The 16,437-nt window shown below is 35.8% G+C and overlaps 2 protein-coding genes across 12 annotated transcripts; one reads left to right on the forward strand and one right to left on the reverse strand.

Moving 5' to 3' along the window:
• Positions 1-26: 26 nt before the first annotated feature.
• LOC112462299 (RAD50-interacting protein 1-like) lies at positions 27-1,974 on the forward strand. Its single transcript, XM_025028010.1, has 6 exons — positions 27-229; positions 301-466; positions 540-760; positions 844-1,009; positions 1,094-1,227; positions 1,308-1,974. The coding sequence occupies exons 1-6, from the start codon at positions 36-38 to the stop codon at positions 1,489-1,491; spliced, it is 1,065 nt and encodes a 354-aa protein (XP_024883778.1). The 5' UTR covers positions 27-35; the 3' UTR covers positions 1,492-1,974.
• Positions 268-13,912, reverse strand: LOC112462297 (WD repeat-containing protein 81-like). Of its 11 annotated transcripts, none has more exons than XM_025028003.1 (24): positions 13,280-13,912; positions 13,043-13,202; positions 12,366-12,621; positions 12,105-12,267; positions 11,565-11,963; positions 11,299-11,499; positions 10,764-10,909; positions 10,504-10,691; positions 9,823-10,418; positions 7,439-7,860; positions 7,065-7,361; positions 6,024-6,181; positions 4,349-5,056; positions 4,105-4,280; positions 3,730-4,019; positions 3,494-3,626; positions 3,249-3,423; positions 2,755-3,158; positions 2,385-2,672; positions 2,151-2,300; positions 1,964-2,070; positions 1,574-1,884; positions 1,051-1,235; positions 268-482 (listed from the first exon to the last, which is right to left on the reverse strand). In XM_025028003.1, exons 1-22 carry the CDS (start codon positions 13,493-13,495, stop codon positions 1,653-1,655), a joined length of 5,865 nt encoding a protein of 1,954 aa, XP_024883771.1. In that variant the 5' UTR covers positions 13,496-13,912; the 3' UTR covers positions 268-482; positions 1,051-1,235; positions 1,574-1,652. The 11 variants fall into 11 exon arrangements, with proteins under 11 accessions (XP_024883771.1, XP_024883776.1, XP_024883772.1 ...); XM_025028008.1 differs by lacking the exon at positions 268-482 and having other exon boundaries at positions 781-1,235; positions 13,280-13,364; positions 13,624-13,912; XM_025028004.1 differs by lacking the exon at positions 268-482 and having other exon boundaries at positions 781-1,235; positions 13,280-13,419; positions 13,624-13,912.
• Positions 13,913-16,437: the final 2,525 nt, after the last annotated feature.

A 16,437-nucleotide genomic window follows, 5' to 3' on the forward strand; every position in this document is an offset into this window, starting at 1 on the left:
TGTGTGTGTGTGTGTGTGTGTGTGTGTGTGTGTATATGTATTATATATATTTGTGCTGTTTAGACGCGACTGAAAAAATGGATGCAATATTAAGTTCGAATACAGCGTGGGAAAGACTGACGGGTCCTGATATAGATGACATGAAAGTCACTGAATGCGCAGATGCCTTTCTCACACTGCTCACCACGATTTCTGATAGATATAAACATTTGCCACAGCCTGGACATAGGTAAATCATACGAGATCGTTGTAAATAAGAGACGATAGTACTGACGATTGTTTATATTGATATTGTTGAAGATTACAGTTTCTCGACTTGCAATTAGAATTGGTTGACGATTGGCGAGTACGATTGTTACAATTGCTACATGAAAATTATGAAGATCCATTAACGTCGCTTATGCCATATATTCTCAATACATTACATTATGTCGCAACCGTTTTGGAAGAATGGGGCGTGACTGTTGTATGTATATCTTCACCTACAATCACACAAAAAAAAATGACATTACTTATCACGATCTTACATTTGTGTGTAGCACTTCTTGCAGCTGCATTTCTTCAAGAAGCAATTCGAAGCTGTGGAAAATGCTATTGACAGAGGCAGCGACGTTAACGAGAACACCGGAGAAATAGAGGGAACTGTATTTGACGAAGCTGTAGTTCTCTTACGACGATTAGAGAAGCAACTGATAAATGAAATCAGCGATTCAGTTGCTTTAGATGTAAAGGCAAAAAGTAGAGCTTACAGGACGGATAAGTAAGAACTTTTACTCACCGTTCACTATTACGATTATTATTTCATTCACATTACATTTAAAAAGTGCTTTTTATTATTCCAAGATGGTTTGCGATGCAGTCTTCAAAAGAAGTTGCTTCATTATCAGTAACACCGAGTGGTTGTCCCATGTTCCAAGAACTAGCTACGCGTCTTCATACATTGCACAGTGTTCTTGCATTGCCGTTGTTTAATCAAGCTTGGAAGAATTTAGCCGCTCAATTTGATCAAGTATGCAAAATAAAAATCAAAGGAAATAGATTGCTATTCACCTATAGTAATTTGTGTCTTCTTCTCAAATCCTTCTTTTCGCAGTTTCTCTTCGAAGAAGTTGTACTTGTAAATCATTTCAATAGCGGCGGTGCCGAACAATTACAATACGATATTTTGAGGAACTTATTTCCATTATTTGGTTTGTACATTGACAAACCAGAATCGTACTTTCCTTTGTAAGTCTCTAAAATTATTAAAGCTATATTCACTTAGTAGTTAAAACAGATGCCATGATTCAGTTATTTTGATGTTCCAGAATCAAGGAAGCATGTATACTTTTAAATGTCTTGACGGGTTCAGTAATATTGCTTGAAGAAGCGCTAAATAATAATGACAAAAATGCATCGACAGAGATCTTAGCGGATGTTGGAGTACACAAAATGCCTACTAAACTTGCTCTAAAAGTAATAGCGACAAGGACAGACATTATCCATATATAAGAGATCTTTCTCTTGAATATATTCTATAAAAATGAAATTTATTTTAATAGATTTTTCGCGCTTTCCGTTAAATTAGATATACTTTTCTATTCTTTCCCATTATTATATTTAATAATGTCCAGTCATTTTGCGCTGCTCTGTAAATAGCGTCTGAAGCGTTCTTAACATAGTAGTGTTATTCCACCATTGTCAGCGCCTAATAATAATAATCGATTGAGAGGAAGGACAGCCATGGCAGTAAGAATGCCTTTAAAAGCGTCAGATCTCAATTTCGATGAACTTAATGAAGCAGTCATTTCTATAGCGGTATAGACACCAATTCGATTTGCTGTTGTTCCTATCACTAATACCTGTTCGTGCATTGCCATGCAATGAACAGGCTCTGTTGCGCCTCTAAAAATTAATGAAGGATAATTTATGTAAATTATATTTTGTATGTCTAATTTCAAATAACATTACAGGTTTTTCTTACTTCATATGAAATTTAAGTTTTCCATCTATTGCACTCCACACGGCTATAGTTTGGTCCAACGAAGAACTAACTATAGTAGTTTCGTTTATCGCTTCTAATTGCAGTATCTGTGACATTAAAAATCAATAATGAAACGGTGAATTCTTATATCAAGTCTAAAAGTCGATAAAAGTCATTAAGTCTTTACCTCACATTCATGTCCCTTCCAAGACGCAATAATTAGACCAGTGCGAGTATCGAGTATCGTCAAGAAGCCTGATGCTTGACCTAAAGCGACCCAGTTACCACTGGGCGATACTGTGATACATCTTATTAAACCAGTCGGATTCATAGAAACCTTATCATATGATTTAATACGTTAAATTTTATACGAATATTAGTAATTATAATTTCACGCAATATCGACATATTTCATGCTTACTTTCATTTCATTGACATACTGGAATGTTCTACAATCAATAACTCTAAGGGTAATGTCCGTTGTTCCTACAAGAAGAGTCGTGGACGGAGAAGGACTCGAGGCTAAAGTGTTCACAGGACGACTACTTTCCGGACATCCCAGAAGCGAACCCATAAAAGGATCCCAACAATGAATCACGCCATCGCATGTCACTGCGTATCTCAAAGATTCCAAAAATGTAAGTGAAAGAATAGATTTCTTGTGTCCAGTATATGTGTATTGACACGATGAGACTGTAGTTCCATCACCCTAATTCCATTATATCAGTAAAATCATAATTCTGGATGTTATACAATGGACATTTTGTCAAATTGAATGGAATATATCTTACCTGGCTTCGTAAACTCCATAATTTCACAGTTTTGTCTCTGCCACCACTCATAAAACTGTTCTCATTGTCTAACACGTAAAGACATCTCACACTATTTGTATGTCCGTTGAAAGTCTGAAGTTTTATCTGTTTTATATTAAATATCGTATCCTTCTCCGGTCTCCCTATCTCGTGCTCCCAATAGGCTAGCCAATTACCGCGTAGTTGTCTACCAACGGATGACGGACAAGTTTCGCGACTGGCAACAATCTCCGTCGCCGATTGAAATCTCGCGTCATCTTTCTGTATCTCGAATCTATTTCCTATCACAGATATATTCCCAAAGCTGCAAACACCTTTATCAACCGATTCTACATTCTCTGCTACATCACAATCCACGGAAGTATTGTACTTATCCACGTTATCTTTAACAATGAGACACAAGGATGAACATATTATTTGCGTATTATTTATAACGACTAATAACTAAGTAATATATTTTGTGGGACATCTACCGTTATTTACGGAGATTGCTTTTATCCCCTGCTCGTAATCGTGACAAAGCTCTTTTATATGCTCGTGATTTTTAAGTATATGTTCCATCATTTCAATATCGACACATCTATAAAAAAGCATGTATGATTTATGAGCAAACTCAGTATTGAATACTGCTCGTAGTTCTTCAAATGCCTGTAAGTAAAATTTAGTACATATACACATTTGCGTTCACGTTAAAAAAAATCAAACTATTAGATCTTACTTTATTTCTTTGCAAGTCTGACACGTCGCTATTTTCTACAACCGGAGGGGAATACGAATCTGCAATGTCTGCGTCAAGTTTGTTCCACGCATAAGTTTCATTATTAACAGATTCTTCATTCGCAGCTTTCATCCTGTGAAATAGTAAAAACGATAAGAATATTTCTGCATATATCTCTGCATTTCATTAACGCACAATGTATAATCAAATTGAAGTACTCGTCTCCGTATTATTACCGTACAAAATGCTCGCAGGTTGTGCCTGCTTTTTGCCCAAAATTATTCAACAGGACTCCACCATCTAAATTTTTACTGAAAGCTTTGTCAAAGGCCAGAAAGAAGCGTTGAATTGGTACTGCTAAATGATTTTTCGTGATCACGCTGCCGAGCCGTAAGCTAAGAGTGAACATCGCTTCCAAGCATTTTTCAGCTAAGGCAATGCGTGCAAGCGTTCCATTTGGAAATGTAAATCTCGCGGTTGACAGTATGCGTACTGTGGGATGCAGGATAGATTTAACAATCGGCTCCTACATTCAAATATGGACAAATAAGAGCTATTTTTTTCATTATATTATTAAAATGTATAGTTATTAATTATATGATAAACATTACATGAAGCACATCCATTAACGTAGAATCATTGAGATATGTTGTGATGTGATTTAATAGAGCCAGACAAGAAATTAGGCCTCCTTCCAAATTTTGCGTAAGCTTTCTCTTGCACAATGCTAATAGCTCAACTATATGTGCGAAATATTGCAGCAATATAATTTGTTCTCCATATAATCCTGGAAAAATAGTTCATAAACTGTTTTTACTGACGCAATTAAAATGATTCGCATATTTTCGTACGTACCTGCAATAGCTGTGAGACACTCTAAGACTTTAATAGCATTTTGATCACCGGCTAGTATCGGCTTCTTCCATGCAACACCCTCCACACGCATAAAATTATTGTCATCGGTTGGCATTAAATTTTCTTTCCCAGCGTAACATAACGTCAGCATTCTCAGAAGATTTCGCGATAAGTATCGTGCTGTGAGTACTGGGCCAAGTCTATGAGACAGCCAGATAACAGATTCCGCGCTCATCTCGGAAATTGTGCATTCACTTAGAACGGATTTTCGGTAAATATGATCCAGCTGACGTACATCTTCATCGCTTGATTTGATTACATCGCTTTTGTTATCAAGATCCGCAGAAAGCATAGCAGGATTGTCTTCCTTAATATCTATATTGCACATATTTTCTGAGAGATTACTATCGGAATGGATATTCGTGGCGTATGCATTAACATAAGTAAAATCTTCGCTGGAAGTTTTACTGCCAACGTTGCAACCGATACTATTAAACTCGGTTACCAATTTAGCTCCACTGATATTTGATTGTTTAGGTATCGGAATCGTTGGCGATTTAACGGAGCTACCCGGCGAATTTTTGTTTCCATCGTCATTCAAATCATCGCAGGCATTCAAGTTGAGATCTATATGTAAGTCGATATCGTATGGCGCGGTATTATTTAATGAAATCCACGAATTATTCTCCGTCTCCATGGCAAATACTTCTGTAATACGTCCAATAAAAATTATCAGATAATTTTTCTCAGAGATAAGGGAGACCGGGACTATTCGTGACACTGCTAAAATTTTGTCGCGGGCCTAACTTTAAAATGCTTGCTGTTAGAAACCTGTAATATCAATCACAGATGTCTCTTTAGTGTCCTCTAGGTACCAACGGAATGGCATTTGCGTGTCAATCATTTTTCTCTCTCAGTGACAAAAAGTCTGATTTCAAGTGCTCAAAGTAAAAATTTTCAAATCCCGAAAATGTTTTCTCGCCGAATAAAATAATAAGAGATCCGAAACGGTAAGTTATATTCAGTCACTCGACTTCACTAAGCATAATGCATGAGTAGATTTTATGGTATTCTTTCTTATCTATAAGTCACGGATCATGAATGAGGAAAAACCACCCCGGGGCATTTTGTGACACGAGCAATCGGGGCAACCAAAAAAACCACAAATAAGCGTTCAAAGGAAGAACCAGTAACAGGGGCCATGGACGCCTTCGAGAAGTGGTTCCCCGTAATCGAATGTGAGCGATGAGGGCGATTAATGGAACAGGCGTTACTTTTTTCCTCATAATTTTTTATACATATAATATGTAAATTCTGACAAAGGCTTTTTCAAAGTATAAAGTAGATAAAAATTGCAAAAACGAAAAAAATCCATATAGTTTGTTCAATCAGAGAAAGTGTTATGCATTACTCCATGGCCTGTCACGAATTACCCCGGGGCCGGGGTAATTCGTGACACATGACACAGCGATACATTTCTTGATATATTTCGAGACTCGTGAGAGAAAAACCTTTTTTTTTTTTAAACTAGAGAGATGAACGATTACATCGCACTAATAAACATTTTTTAAACATTTATACGAAACGAGAAAAAAAATTCGAAACAAAAATATGTCACGAATAGCCCCAGTCTTCCCTACTTATTAAATCATTAACGACTTATTTAGCCAATCACCTTCGACATTGTTCTCTGTTGTTACATTAGACATGTGATCGTTGATCGTTGGTACAGAAAATACAGCGACATTGTGTTCGGTGTCTGCAAATGAATCTTCATCTAATGGAGATAAAATACCTTCTCCCTCACTGCAAGGTCCACTTAAGTCGCAGCTCCTTCATAGAAATTTATAAGCAATATGGAGTAATATGATATGTGAAACTACATTAAAATCATAATAAAATACAATTAATAAATTAAGGAGGTTCTACAAATAATGGATGTATCTAAAAATTGAAAAAAACTTCATGGACGTATAAATTGAGATGCAAGAAAAGTGCTCGAAAAATTTTAGCATCGGTTATCGTGTAAAAATTTGCAAAAATGAATTTTGAAATCACAGTTTTTAACATGAGCTACATATGGCCGAGGGGCTCTTGGAGACAGGAAACGAGATACTAATTATATAAAGACGACCTACCAGATTCCAAAAACGGAGCTCTTATAGATCTTAATCTAAGCTTTTCAGAAATATCGAGAAAAACAAGGGTTATCGCGTAAAATTTTGTGATATTGGCTATTGAAACAGGCCATATCACAGTTCACGTAGCGTGCTTCGAATAACAAGGGAGATTTGGCAATGTCGCAGCGACTGCACCCGCACAAAGTGTACAGCCAGTACAGCACCACAGTATGACAGCACCTCAAACTTAAGCACCTAACGTTTACGAGCGCTTACGGAGAAGTACTCGCTCTAGAATTGTGAAATTGTGAAATAACCACGGTCATGTGAGCAGAACTGTCAAGTTCGCGACGTTACCACACTTTCTTCCATGTATAAGCCGCCAGAGTCAAGGAGCACTTACGAGCGTGTAAATGATATTTTTAATTATTCCTCGCTTCGACTAATATGGGTATGATATAAGCTCTAAGGTCATCAAAATTCACGAAAATATTTTATGAATACTTAGAATCGATGAATTTGAAGATTTTCTCTTCATCTCTCAACTGACTAAAGAGTACCTGTAGAACCTCCTTAATTATCACTTTTTTTCTTACTTCAAATTCACAGTTCTATGAGTGCACGTGTCAATCGAGCCCTGTACATAATCTTTGTATCCTCCCACCGCTTCCACCAAAGGATTTATGAAATTGTCTAAAAATCTTCGTAGCCCTAGCCTAACTATTAACTTCAGCAGGAACATTCGGTGATATAATCGAGTAGTTCGAAACTTTGCGAGCGTTCCCGTAGGTATTATATCAGCGTACAATGCAGTATCCATGATAGAGCCGTTCTCGTACAGTTTTGTAATAGGTGAGAGAAATGTATCGACTGTATCCTTCGGTCCCAACGTTCTGCAACAGAAAATGAGAAAAATCGAAAGAATCTAATAATATAGTTACTCAGAAAAAAAAATTGTAAATGCACTTACTTTGCAATGGGATCGAAAAGATGCCATACTGCCAATACCGCACTATAAGGTTCTTCCATAATTTGTACTATGTGAGGTACTATCAATTGCAAAGTGGCTTCTCTCATACCACCGACATAAGGTAAAAGCCGTTCTAATTCCCTGGCGATTGCTTTTACTTTGCACTCACAAATTTTACACAGGTACTTTGTCTTCGTTTTTATTAAAAAATCAACATCGTCCTCGATCTTCACAATAGAATTTAATTCTCGTACCAAACCATTGTATTCTTGCAACATTTTAACAATGTTATATAAGTATTGGCAATATTTGGAGAATGGGAACAGACTGCCAGATAAAATTGGTTGAAGAAATTGATGAGCGGATGGCGGTGGTAGGCCCATGTATGTTATCGTTGAATAACGAAAAGAGGTCTCATTCATCTAAATATAAAATTTATCACGTGCATATTATACTTATAATAAATTCTGCAATGTGTATCTCGATAAAATATAAGATCTTTCAGAATTATAGAAAGACTTAACTGACTAGACCTTATAAAAACAAATAAAGAAAGTCTTAATAAATGTCTTATTGTTAGACCCGTAAATTAATTTTCAAAATATCGAGCTTTTTATAAAATATATTCTTTATACAATTATAAAATCATTAATATCTCAGATATATCGGAGAGCGTCAACAAACTTATTGTCAGACAATGCACCGAAAATGATTTTTGATTAATGTAGAAGAAATTCCAAAAATTTTTAAACGCATATATGTTTGTATAGAGGGTGTCCGATGTTAATCGATCACCCCCAAAAACTTTTTTAGTTGTGATTCTAGAAAAAAAAGTTTCAGACGAAAATTGTTTGATTTGAAGGGGGACATATATATGATTTCAATATGAGTCGTGTCATACATGTCATTTTCAAGAAATTTTAAAGAATAATTTTTTAAATAAAACTTGATTTTTTTCTTGAAATAAAAGTTGTAGATCTCGTCGAGACGTTTTCAAAACACTATAATAAAGCCCTCTTTCATTAAGAATTTCCCAAGATATTTAAAATTTTGTTATAATATTTTTAATCTAAGATATGAAATATCTTGTGAAGTATATTCACTTTTCTATAACTTCACCTTCATACTTGTATACGTAGAATAATGAAAGGAAATGAATAATAATTTTTACATTTGCAATTTTGCAAAATTGAATGCGTCTATAAAATGCAATCAAATTTTTTTAAATAACTTTCTATATATATATAAAATATATTTTTACAACAATCGATTCCTTTCATTATTCTACGTATAAAAGTAAAGTGAAGGTAAAGTCATCGAAAAGTGAATACTCTATGAGATATTTCATATTTTATACTAAAAATATAATAAAATTTTAAATATCTCAGGAAATTCTTAAGATGATGCTGGAGTCGTCTGTTTTATTGATAAAATTACCATTTTCTTTCTACTCATGTAGCGTCGTATTAATTTGACGAAATTAAAAATGCTTCTCCATAATTGCAGTACATACATCAATAATTCAGGGAAACTCCGATTTGATATAGAAAACGAGAAAAAATTACGAATTACAGATTTCCTTACCTACTTTTATCCTAATATGGCGTCTCAAGTTATAGCAATCGCTGTCAGCTCATCCCAAAAGATGTGCTTCATATAAAAGATATACCATTGATACGAACGTGAAAACGAGTTTCCCTGAATTGCACAACAAGAAAAACATCAATGGACCCTCCAAATCTAGATTAGAAGTCTAATATAAAAGTATAGTATGTATGACGATTCGTGCGTATGTGTGCGTGCAATGTAGGTGCTATCCTTGTCTATACAAAAACAGATATAGGTCGATAGCATAGAAAATGGTAATTTTGTCGGTTATACAGACAGCTCCAGCATCACCTTAACGAAAGAGAGCTTTATTATAGTGTTTTGAAAACGTCTCGACAAGATCTATAACTTTTATTCAAAGAAAAAATCAAGTTCCATTCTAAGAAATTAGTCTCTTTTAAAATTTCTTGAAAATGACGACATGTATGATACGTCTGACATTGGAATCATATGTCCCCTTTCAAACCAAACAACTTTCGTCCGAAGCATTTCTTTCTAGAATTACAAATAAAAAAGTTTTTGGGGTGATCGATTAACCTGAGAGAAGGTTAATCGATCACCTGTATAAGAAGGTATGCTGAAGCATGTGTAGAAAAAAAATGCTGACATTTTTTTTTATGAATTTTCGAATTCTGCAGTTGTCGTTAAGCCAAATTCTCTGAAATATTAGCTATTTTACAGTATGATTTTTCTGGTTTATTTTTCTTAGTTTTATTAGTCAATTAAATCTTTATCTAATATGAAACATCCTGCATAATATGAAATATTAAAATTACCATTGAAATATCATTCATCTCTACGTTACCTACATTATAACTCTTTGGCATAATATCAATTTGTAGCAATAAAGACACAACGTTTCTTATACATTTCGGCAAATTATCTGCCGATGTCTTTAAGATATTCAGACACGTCGCGAATCTTTGTGCAAATAATACTTTTTCAACGTTCCAGGTTGCGCGGAATTTTCCGGCTAGAAATATTTCCACTATCAGACAACCGAGTATTTGTTGCTCTTTAATACGTCCACTGGCTACAATTTGCTTGTAATTTGTGGAAAAATCATGTGATCCTATTGCAGGTTTATAAACTTGATGGTTGACTTTATGCATGAAGGCATGTGTAGTTTCTACTTGTACGATTGCTGCAACGGGATTGAAATCCTTCGGAAGAATAATAGGCTGATTAACGGGCTTATCTGATTTAACGTTATCCTCTGAAAGCAAAGAACCTCTGGAACGACTCAATAAACGACTCAATATGAGAGGCGACGATCTTGATGCGTTCGTTACTGTCGCAGATAATTCCTCTTCTTCAACACCAGAACTGTGGCCCTCATCGTCACTAATTCTACTCGCGAGTTGATCACTTTCTATAATCATAATAATTTGACAATTATTACAATACAAGAATATCCTCAAAATTTCTGACAATTTGAAATCTCCGTCAAAACTTACTACTTCTATTAGTTGAAGATATCGGCCGAAGACGTGGTGGTACTTTACCCCAATAGGGAGATGGAGTTATTTTTTGTGGATGTGGTTGTGTGAAAAGTTGTACAACACCAGAATTAGTTAAATCAGTATGATTATCAACTAATTGTAGACAAACGTTTTTCGACTTTATAGCAGCTGAACCTGATAATCTATCATATAATGAATATAATATCAGAAAAGTTCGAATAAATAATAAATAACTCATTGGACTACGTTCGTACTTGTAGCCGAAGGTCAAGTCTATCCAGTGATGTAATCTTTCCGAAACATAAAAGCTCTCCAATGTTTCCCTATGTTTTTCAATAAAATCCTCTGGAGACGTTGCCCATGCTGGAATTTCTAAATCTGGCAAGTCCTCGTGAATAGACTGTAAACAAGACATTTAATCTAAAAATATCTAATCTATATTTTATTGTTAAATATTAATTTATATTATAGCGGTAATGCATGGTTCCATATGGCAGTTGGCTCTAATCGGCGGGTTCCGGATTCGATCATGACCTTTAGTCTACGTGTGTTTGCGGAGCGTGCTATTAACGCTATTGCATCGCTCTACTTGTTTTACATCTAATAAGCGATATAGATATTTAGGAACGACGCAACAGCGCTAACAGCGCGCTCCGTGAACGCACCCTGTATGTCTCGATTTTATGAGAGTTAAGGTTATAAATGAAGGTACATGAGATAACCTATTTCAAGAATTTGTTTTTCTCTCTCTCTCTCTCAACTGTACGTAAATAATTTAAATTATTTTACCTTAAAAACACTAGGATCGATAAAAAACTGCGGTATACATTCATCAGGACTCCAATCGTGTAATCTTTGAATTGAAGCTGGATATTCTCCAGGCACCCATAAAGGTCGTACATGTTTACAGAGCACAGATTTATTATATCGGCGTGAAAGATATACATAATAGGTAATCTCTGACAAAACGTCAGATACATGGTGTCCAACCTACGAATTAACGTTGCTTTTATTTAACACGAAACAAGTCTCTTACATTCACACAATTTATATACCTCGGTTGATTGCGAGTCAAACGTAAGATCCAACTGTCTGTCTCCCTTGTTTAATCGAAATTTGGACTTTGTCAGATCTCTCCAGTTTCCACCATTTCTCGATGTAAAATCCGTTACCCAAGGCATAACATGATGACAGCTGGGATTACCGTATCTCCTACCAGCCAAATTATTGATCGCAGTTAAATAATCAAAGTTGCTGATACAATTATACATCCACATCTCGCATAATTTTTCAATATTTTCATTTAAACCAAAATCAGTGTTGTGTGAACAAAGTCCACCATTTTTTTTATCATGAACATTGTCACTCAAATTTTTCTCTTTACTTTTTTGAGTAGTACCTGTACACTCGCTATCAGGTTTCAGATAAATATTATCGTTTAATTTAGGTAATACCTAGGAACAAAATTAACAAACAAGATATTTTTTCTTTCAATCTTATTGAATTCTTATTATATACTCATTATACTCTTTTGTCTTATTAAATACTAAATATTAATTGTGCTAAAATATTTAATTCTGCTATGCAAGATATACCTGAATAGTAAAATTGTCTGTAACCAATATGTCACTAAGCGTAATTTCTCCTAACGCAAGACCACGATCGTGCAAGTCTCTGGATAATCTCAATAACTGATAAACTACAAACAATGGTTTTCCATGACTCGTACTAAGAGCAGCGGGACTGTACATTACGCACCTAAAATTAATGTCTATAAGTAATAGAATATAAAAATATCTTGCAAATATTGTTATATGTTGAAAATATACAAATAAATATAGTTTGTGTATACTCACTCACGAAGAGAATAATTTGCAATCTGCTCATAGAACATTATAAATGCGGATGATGTTTCTATGGCAAAATGAATTGGTACGAGATTGCAATGTGTTTCAGATAATATACCATTTGATACTGATAAGACCATACCGTGCTGTACTTGTACCAAAGTACAGCCATACATTCTATTCAGTATTTCATGCATGATGGTAACGTCGCTTACATTAGCAGTGATATTAGATTGTTCCTTTTGTTCAACAAAATTCCAGGGATCTGTACATATTTTACAAGAAATGATTGACTAATATAAAGAAAAATATCTATACGGAATAACCAAATCTATTAAGAATATTAAAAATTAAAAATAAATTTTGTAGATAAAATGCTAGCAGAAATATAACAGATCTGCTAACAGAATATAATGATAGATTGACTATAAAAACTGAGCATTTAAATATTTATGAAGTGACAATTCTGTTCAATTTCTACCAACAATCTACTGTCAGATTATATCAGCAAGCTCTGCCAGCAAAACCATGAGTTAATGTAGATAAATGATACTGAATCTATTACTGAAATATCTGAATAAATCCACAGCCAATCTATCACCATACTACAGAGTTTGTTTACTGGATAGTAACAAAAAGCTGGAAATCTAAGTTTAAAAATTTTTAATGGTACGTTGAACACATACTGTAATATTTCTTATATGTTTCTTTCCATAGATTTCGATAATTAGTTTCTGCCACATAATGCAACAATTGCGAAAACATTAACTCTTCTTGGTTCCTTGTGCTACTGATAGGCCTTCCTCTCGGTAAAGGAATTGCATTCCTGTGTTGTTTTACATATACCTAATGATAACAAAATTTTACCTCGTGTCTCGATATATATTATTTCATATGAAACATGCGAAAAATGTTGAAAATACTTTTGCATAAATTCTCAGCCAATCGCCACCCAATTCATCGATAGTCGGCTGCGCTGCAATTTCATCATTGGACAAACGATCGTGACTAATAAAAGTAAACGAGCCAACTGTTAAAAACCGGGAAAGCCAATTTCTGTGAACTGTCAAGCAAATTCTCTCATCTGTCAGTATCATATACTTTGTTGGTACCAGCAAATGTTCCTTTATTATATCCATTTCGTTTTATTCAATCACTATATTTGTAAATAAAAACTCGTTCTTTTTCTCCATTTTTATTTTATTTTGTATCGACGTAAAATAAAATAAATTACGTATATTTATGTGTACATACTGACGATACTGACACATATGTAGCATCAAGTCAACCGCAGCCATAAAGGCCTTCTTCTTTTTTGTTTAATGGCACCCGCCTCTTGTCAGTGGACGATACGGCCAATTTCTTGTTGAATGAAAATTGAGTGTCAAATGAAGCTTGTGTCACTATTGAATACAGGTGCTATTCCGAACGCAGCCTTATGGCATTTTCGATTTACTACTCGACCCGACTCCCGACTCGGGTCGCATCAATGGACGTGGTCGACGTGGAATACATACATAGATATGTATGTATTCCACGTCAATGCTAGAGTCCTGTATACATGATGCGACCCGACTGACCCGAGTTAAGGTGGAAGCACATAAAATTGCAGGAGCCATGAGCAGAAAGCAGAAGCCATATGCGCATGCGCTATGGTATTCGTAGAGCTCTAACAGATACCATAGCGCATGCGCATATGGCTTCTGCATTCTGCTTATGGCTCCTGCATTTTTATGTGCTTCCACCTTTAGGGATCCTCCAGAGAGGGATCGGACTAAGCGGGTATCGTTTTCTATTGGTCGGCGACCATTTGTTTCAAAACCGGAAACAGAGAGAAAAAGAGCGAGCGAGTAAGAGAGATAGAGCCATACACACACGCGTGCGCGTGACCGTAAATCGCAACGAAACGAGGAGAGGAGAGCGAGTAAAGCAGAGTTACAGGACGAACGGACGGATGGCCGATGCTATCCGGAGAAAGGAAAAACGTGCGCCATAAACTAAAAGAAGAAGAAGACGAACGGACGGAGAGAGAGCGTGGCTCGCGCGAGCGGAGAAAGGCAGTCGCAGGAAACAGAAAACCGCGTCGTCACGGTATACCCTGTCGTCGTCGCCGTCGTCGTCGTCATCGTTATCGTCATCGTCGTCGTCGCGCGTCGTCGTCGTCGTCATTCGTCAACCTACGACGCAGCGTTCTCCTTTGGCGTCAACGATCGGAGAAGGACGAGGACAAGTTAGTCGTGTAGGTTAGTACGCCAGTGAAACGATAATTAGTTAAGGAACTTTACGGTGCCCTTGCCTCGTCTATGATTATTTCACGTGAAACGTTGCTCTATTTCTGTAGGACTATTAGGCTATTCTCATCTACGCGCCTGACGAAAGAACGGTGGTGTACGATTTAGAAAGCTGCCTGCCATTTTCCACGCATTTCTGGAAATACGCGACCGAGACCTTCCGTTCCGACGAGGCGTTACGACCCGAATATCACAGAAGATTCCGTCTGGTGCCCGCCAGCATGTACCTATAGCAGTTTGCGTCGAATCGGCATCACATGAAACGCAAGGACACGGTACTTGGATCAAGACACCGCTGGATTATCCTCCGATCTCGACACCAAGATTAAAATATAAATCGAAAATGTGACTGATCAAGTTTTACAAGATTTTTTTATACATTTATTATACACAAATTAATTTTACACGATTCAGCAATTTTCAAACACTTCATATACACATTTTTGAACATTTTTGCATTTATATATTTATTCTTTTAAGTTACATCTGTTTTTTGTCATCAATATATATTTTTTACGAATCAATAAATATTTTTTACGAAAGGAACTCTTGCGCACCAATTATCACTAAAAAAATTTGTTTATATTTTATTATTTGTAAATAAACTATAACTGTAAGAATTACTGTACAACATTTTCGGTATTTAAATATGAAATATTTTATTTTTCTCATTGTATAAGAATAATTCACTCATAAAAAAGTCATGTAAAGTTTCATTGTTGACATTTTTCCGCGATGCTGATTGCTTTTTTATTGCACTTATTTTGTAAACATCTATCATTACTTATTTTGACAGTTTGTGTATTAATTCGTTAATAGTATAATGTAATAGGAATTGTATAATTAAAGCTAAATAACACGCGCGTAGCGCGCGTCTGTCATGTCTAATTATATAAAATATACACATTTGCATTGAAACACGTTTGAGTTTTGCCGCTGAATATACCACTTCCGGTTTTGAAACAAATGGCGACGGTTAGTCCGATCCCTCTCTAGAGGATCCCTAACCCGAGTCGGTTTGAGTCGCAATCGAAAACGCTATTAGTTAACTAAAATGCTATAGTGTATGTACGTGACGTAACTATAGCATTTTAGTTAACTAGGCGTTCGGAATAGCACCTCAAGATCTATTTCCATTCGAGTGGTGAGGCAGCATGAACTGTGAGCGTAATGTAGAAAGAAAAGCTTAAACGTGGAAGCACATAAAATTGCAGGAGCCATAAAGCAGAAAGCAGAAGCTATATGCGCATGCGCTGTGGTATCTGTAGAGCTCTACAAATTCCACCTTAAGGGTTGATTTATAATAGCCGTAACCGTTGATTTAAGCCGTAATCTTTAAGAAATTGACCAATCACAGTTGAATGTGAGAAGAATAATCGACTGTGATTGGTCAATTTCTTAAAGATTACGGCTTAAATCAACGGTTACGGCTATTATAAACCAACCCTACGGTGGAAACACATAAAATTGCAGGAGCCTTGAGCAGAATGCAGAAGCCATATGCGCATGCGCTATGGTATCTAAAGAGCTCTAACAGATACCACAGCGCATGCGCATATGGCTTCTGCATTCTGGTCATGGCTCCTGCAATTTTATGTGCTTCCACCTTTAAGGGGATCCTGCAGTGACTGGCGAACTTCCTCGATGTCGATAATAGGCTTGTTCGCGTTGCTTGAAATCCCCAAACATTTTTGCACTTGAAATGAGATAAATATATATTCGGCCGTTGGAGAGAGAGAAAGCGAAGATGCTGAGTGCAAAAAGTGCAAGCAACGCGAACAAGCCTATTA

This window comes from Temnothorax curvispinosus, unplaced genomic scaffold, assembly GCF_003070985.1.
Source record: "Temnothorax curvispinosus isolate PA1 unplaced genomic scaffold, ASM307098v1 QBEX01012219.1, whole genome shotgun sequence".
NCBI lineage: Eukaryota > Metazoa > Arthropoda > Insecta > Hymenoptera > Formicidae > Temnothorax > Temnothorax curvispinosus.

Excerpts from the sequence above, each read along its gene's own strand:
- LOC112462299 (XM_025028010.1), top strand. The coding sequence starts at position 36 with ATGTATTATATATATTTGTGCTGTTTAGACGCGACTGAAAAAATGGAT. Across the intron at positions 230-300 it reads TTGCCACAGCCTGGACATAG|ATTACAGTTTCTCGACTTGC; the intron begins GTAAATCATACG and ends ATATTGTTGAAG. Across the intron at positions 467-539 it reads AAGAATGGGGCGTGACTGTT|CACTTCTTGCAGCTGCATTT; the intron begins GTATGTATATCT and ends ATTTGTGTGTAG.
- LOC112462297 (XM_025028003.1), bottom strand. The coding sequence starts at position 13,495 with ATGGATATAATAAAGGAACATTTGCTGGTACCAACAAAGTATATGATA. Across the intron at positions 4,020-4,104 it reads CGTTAATGGATGTGCTTCAT|GAGCCGATTGTTAAATCTAT; the intron begins GTAATGTTTATC and ends ATTTGAATGTAG. Across the intron at positions 2,673-2,754 it reads TATGGAGTTTACGAAGCCAG|GGTGATGGAACTACAGTCTC; the intron begins GTAAGATATATT and ends TAATGGAATTAG.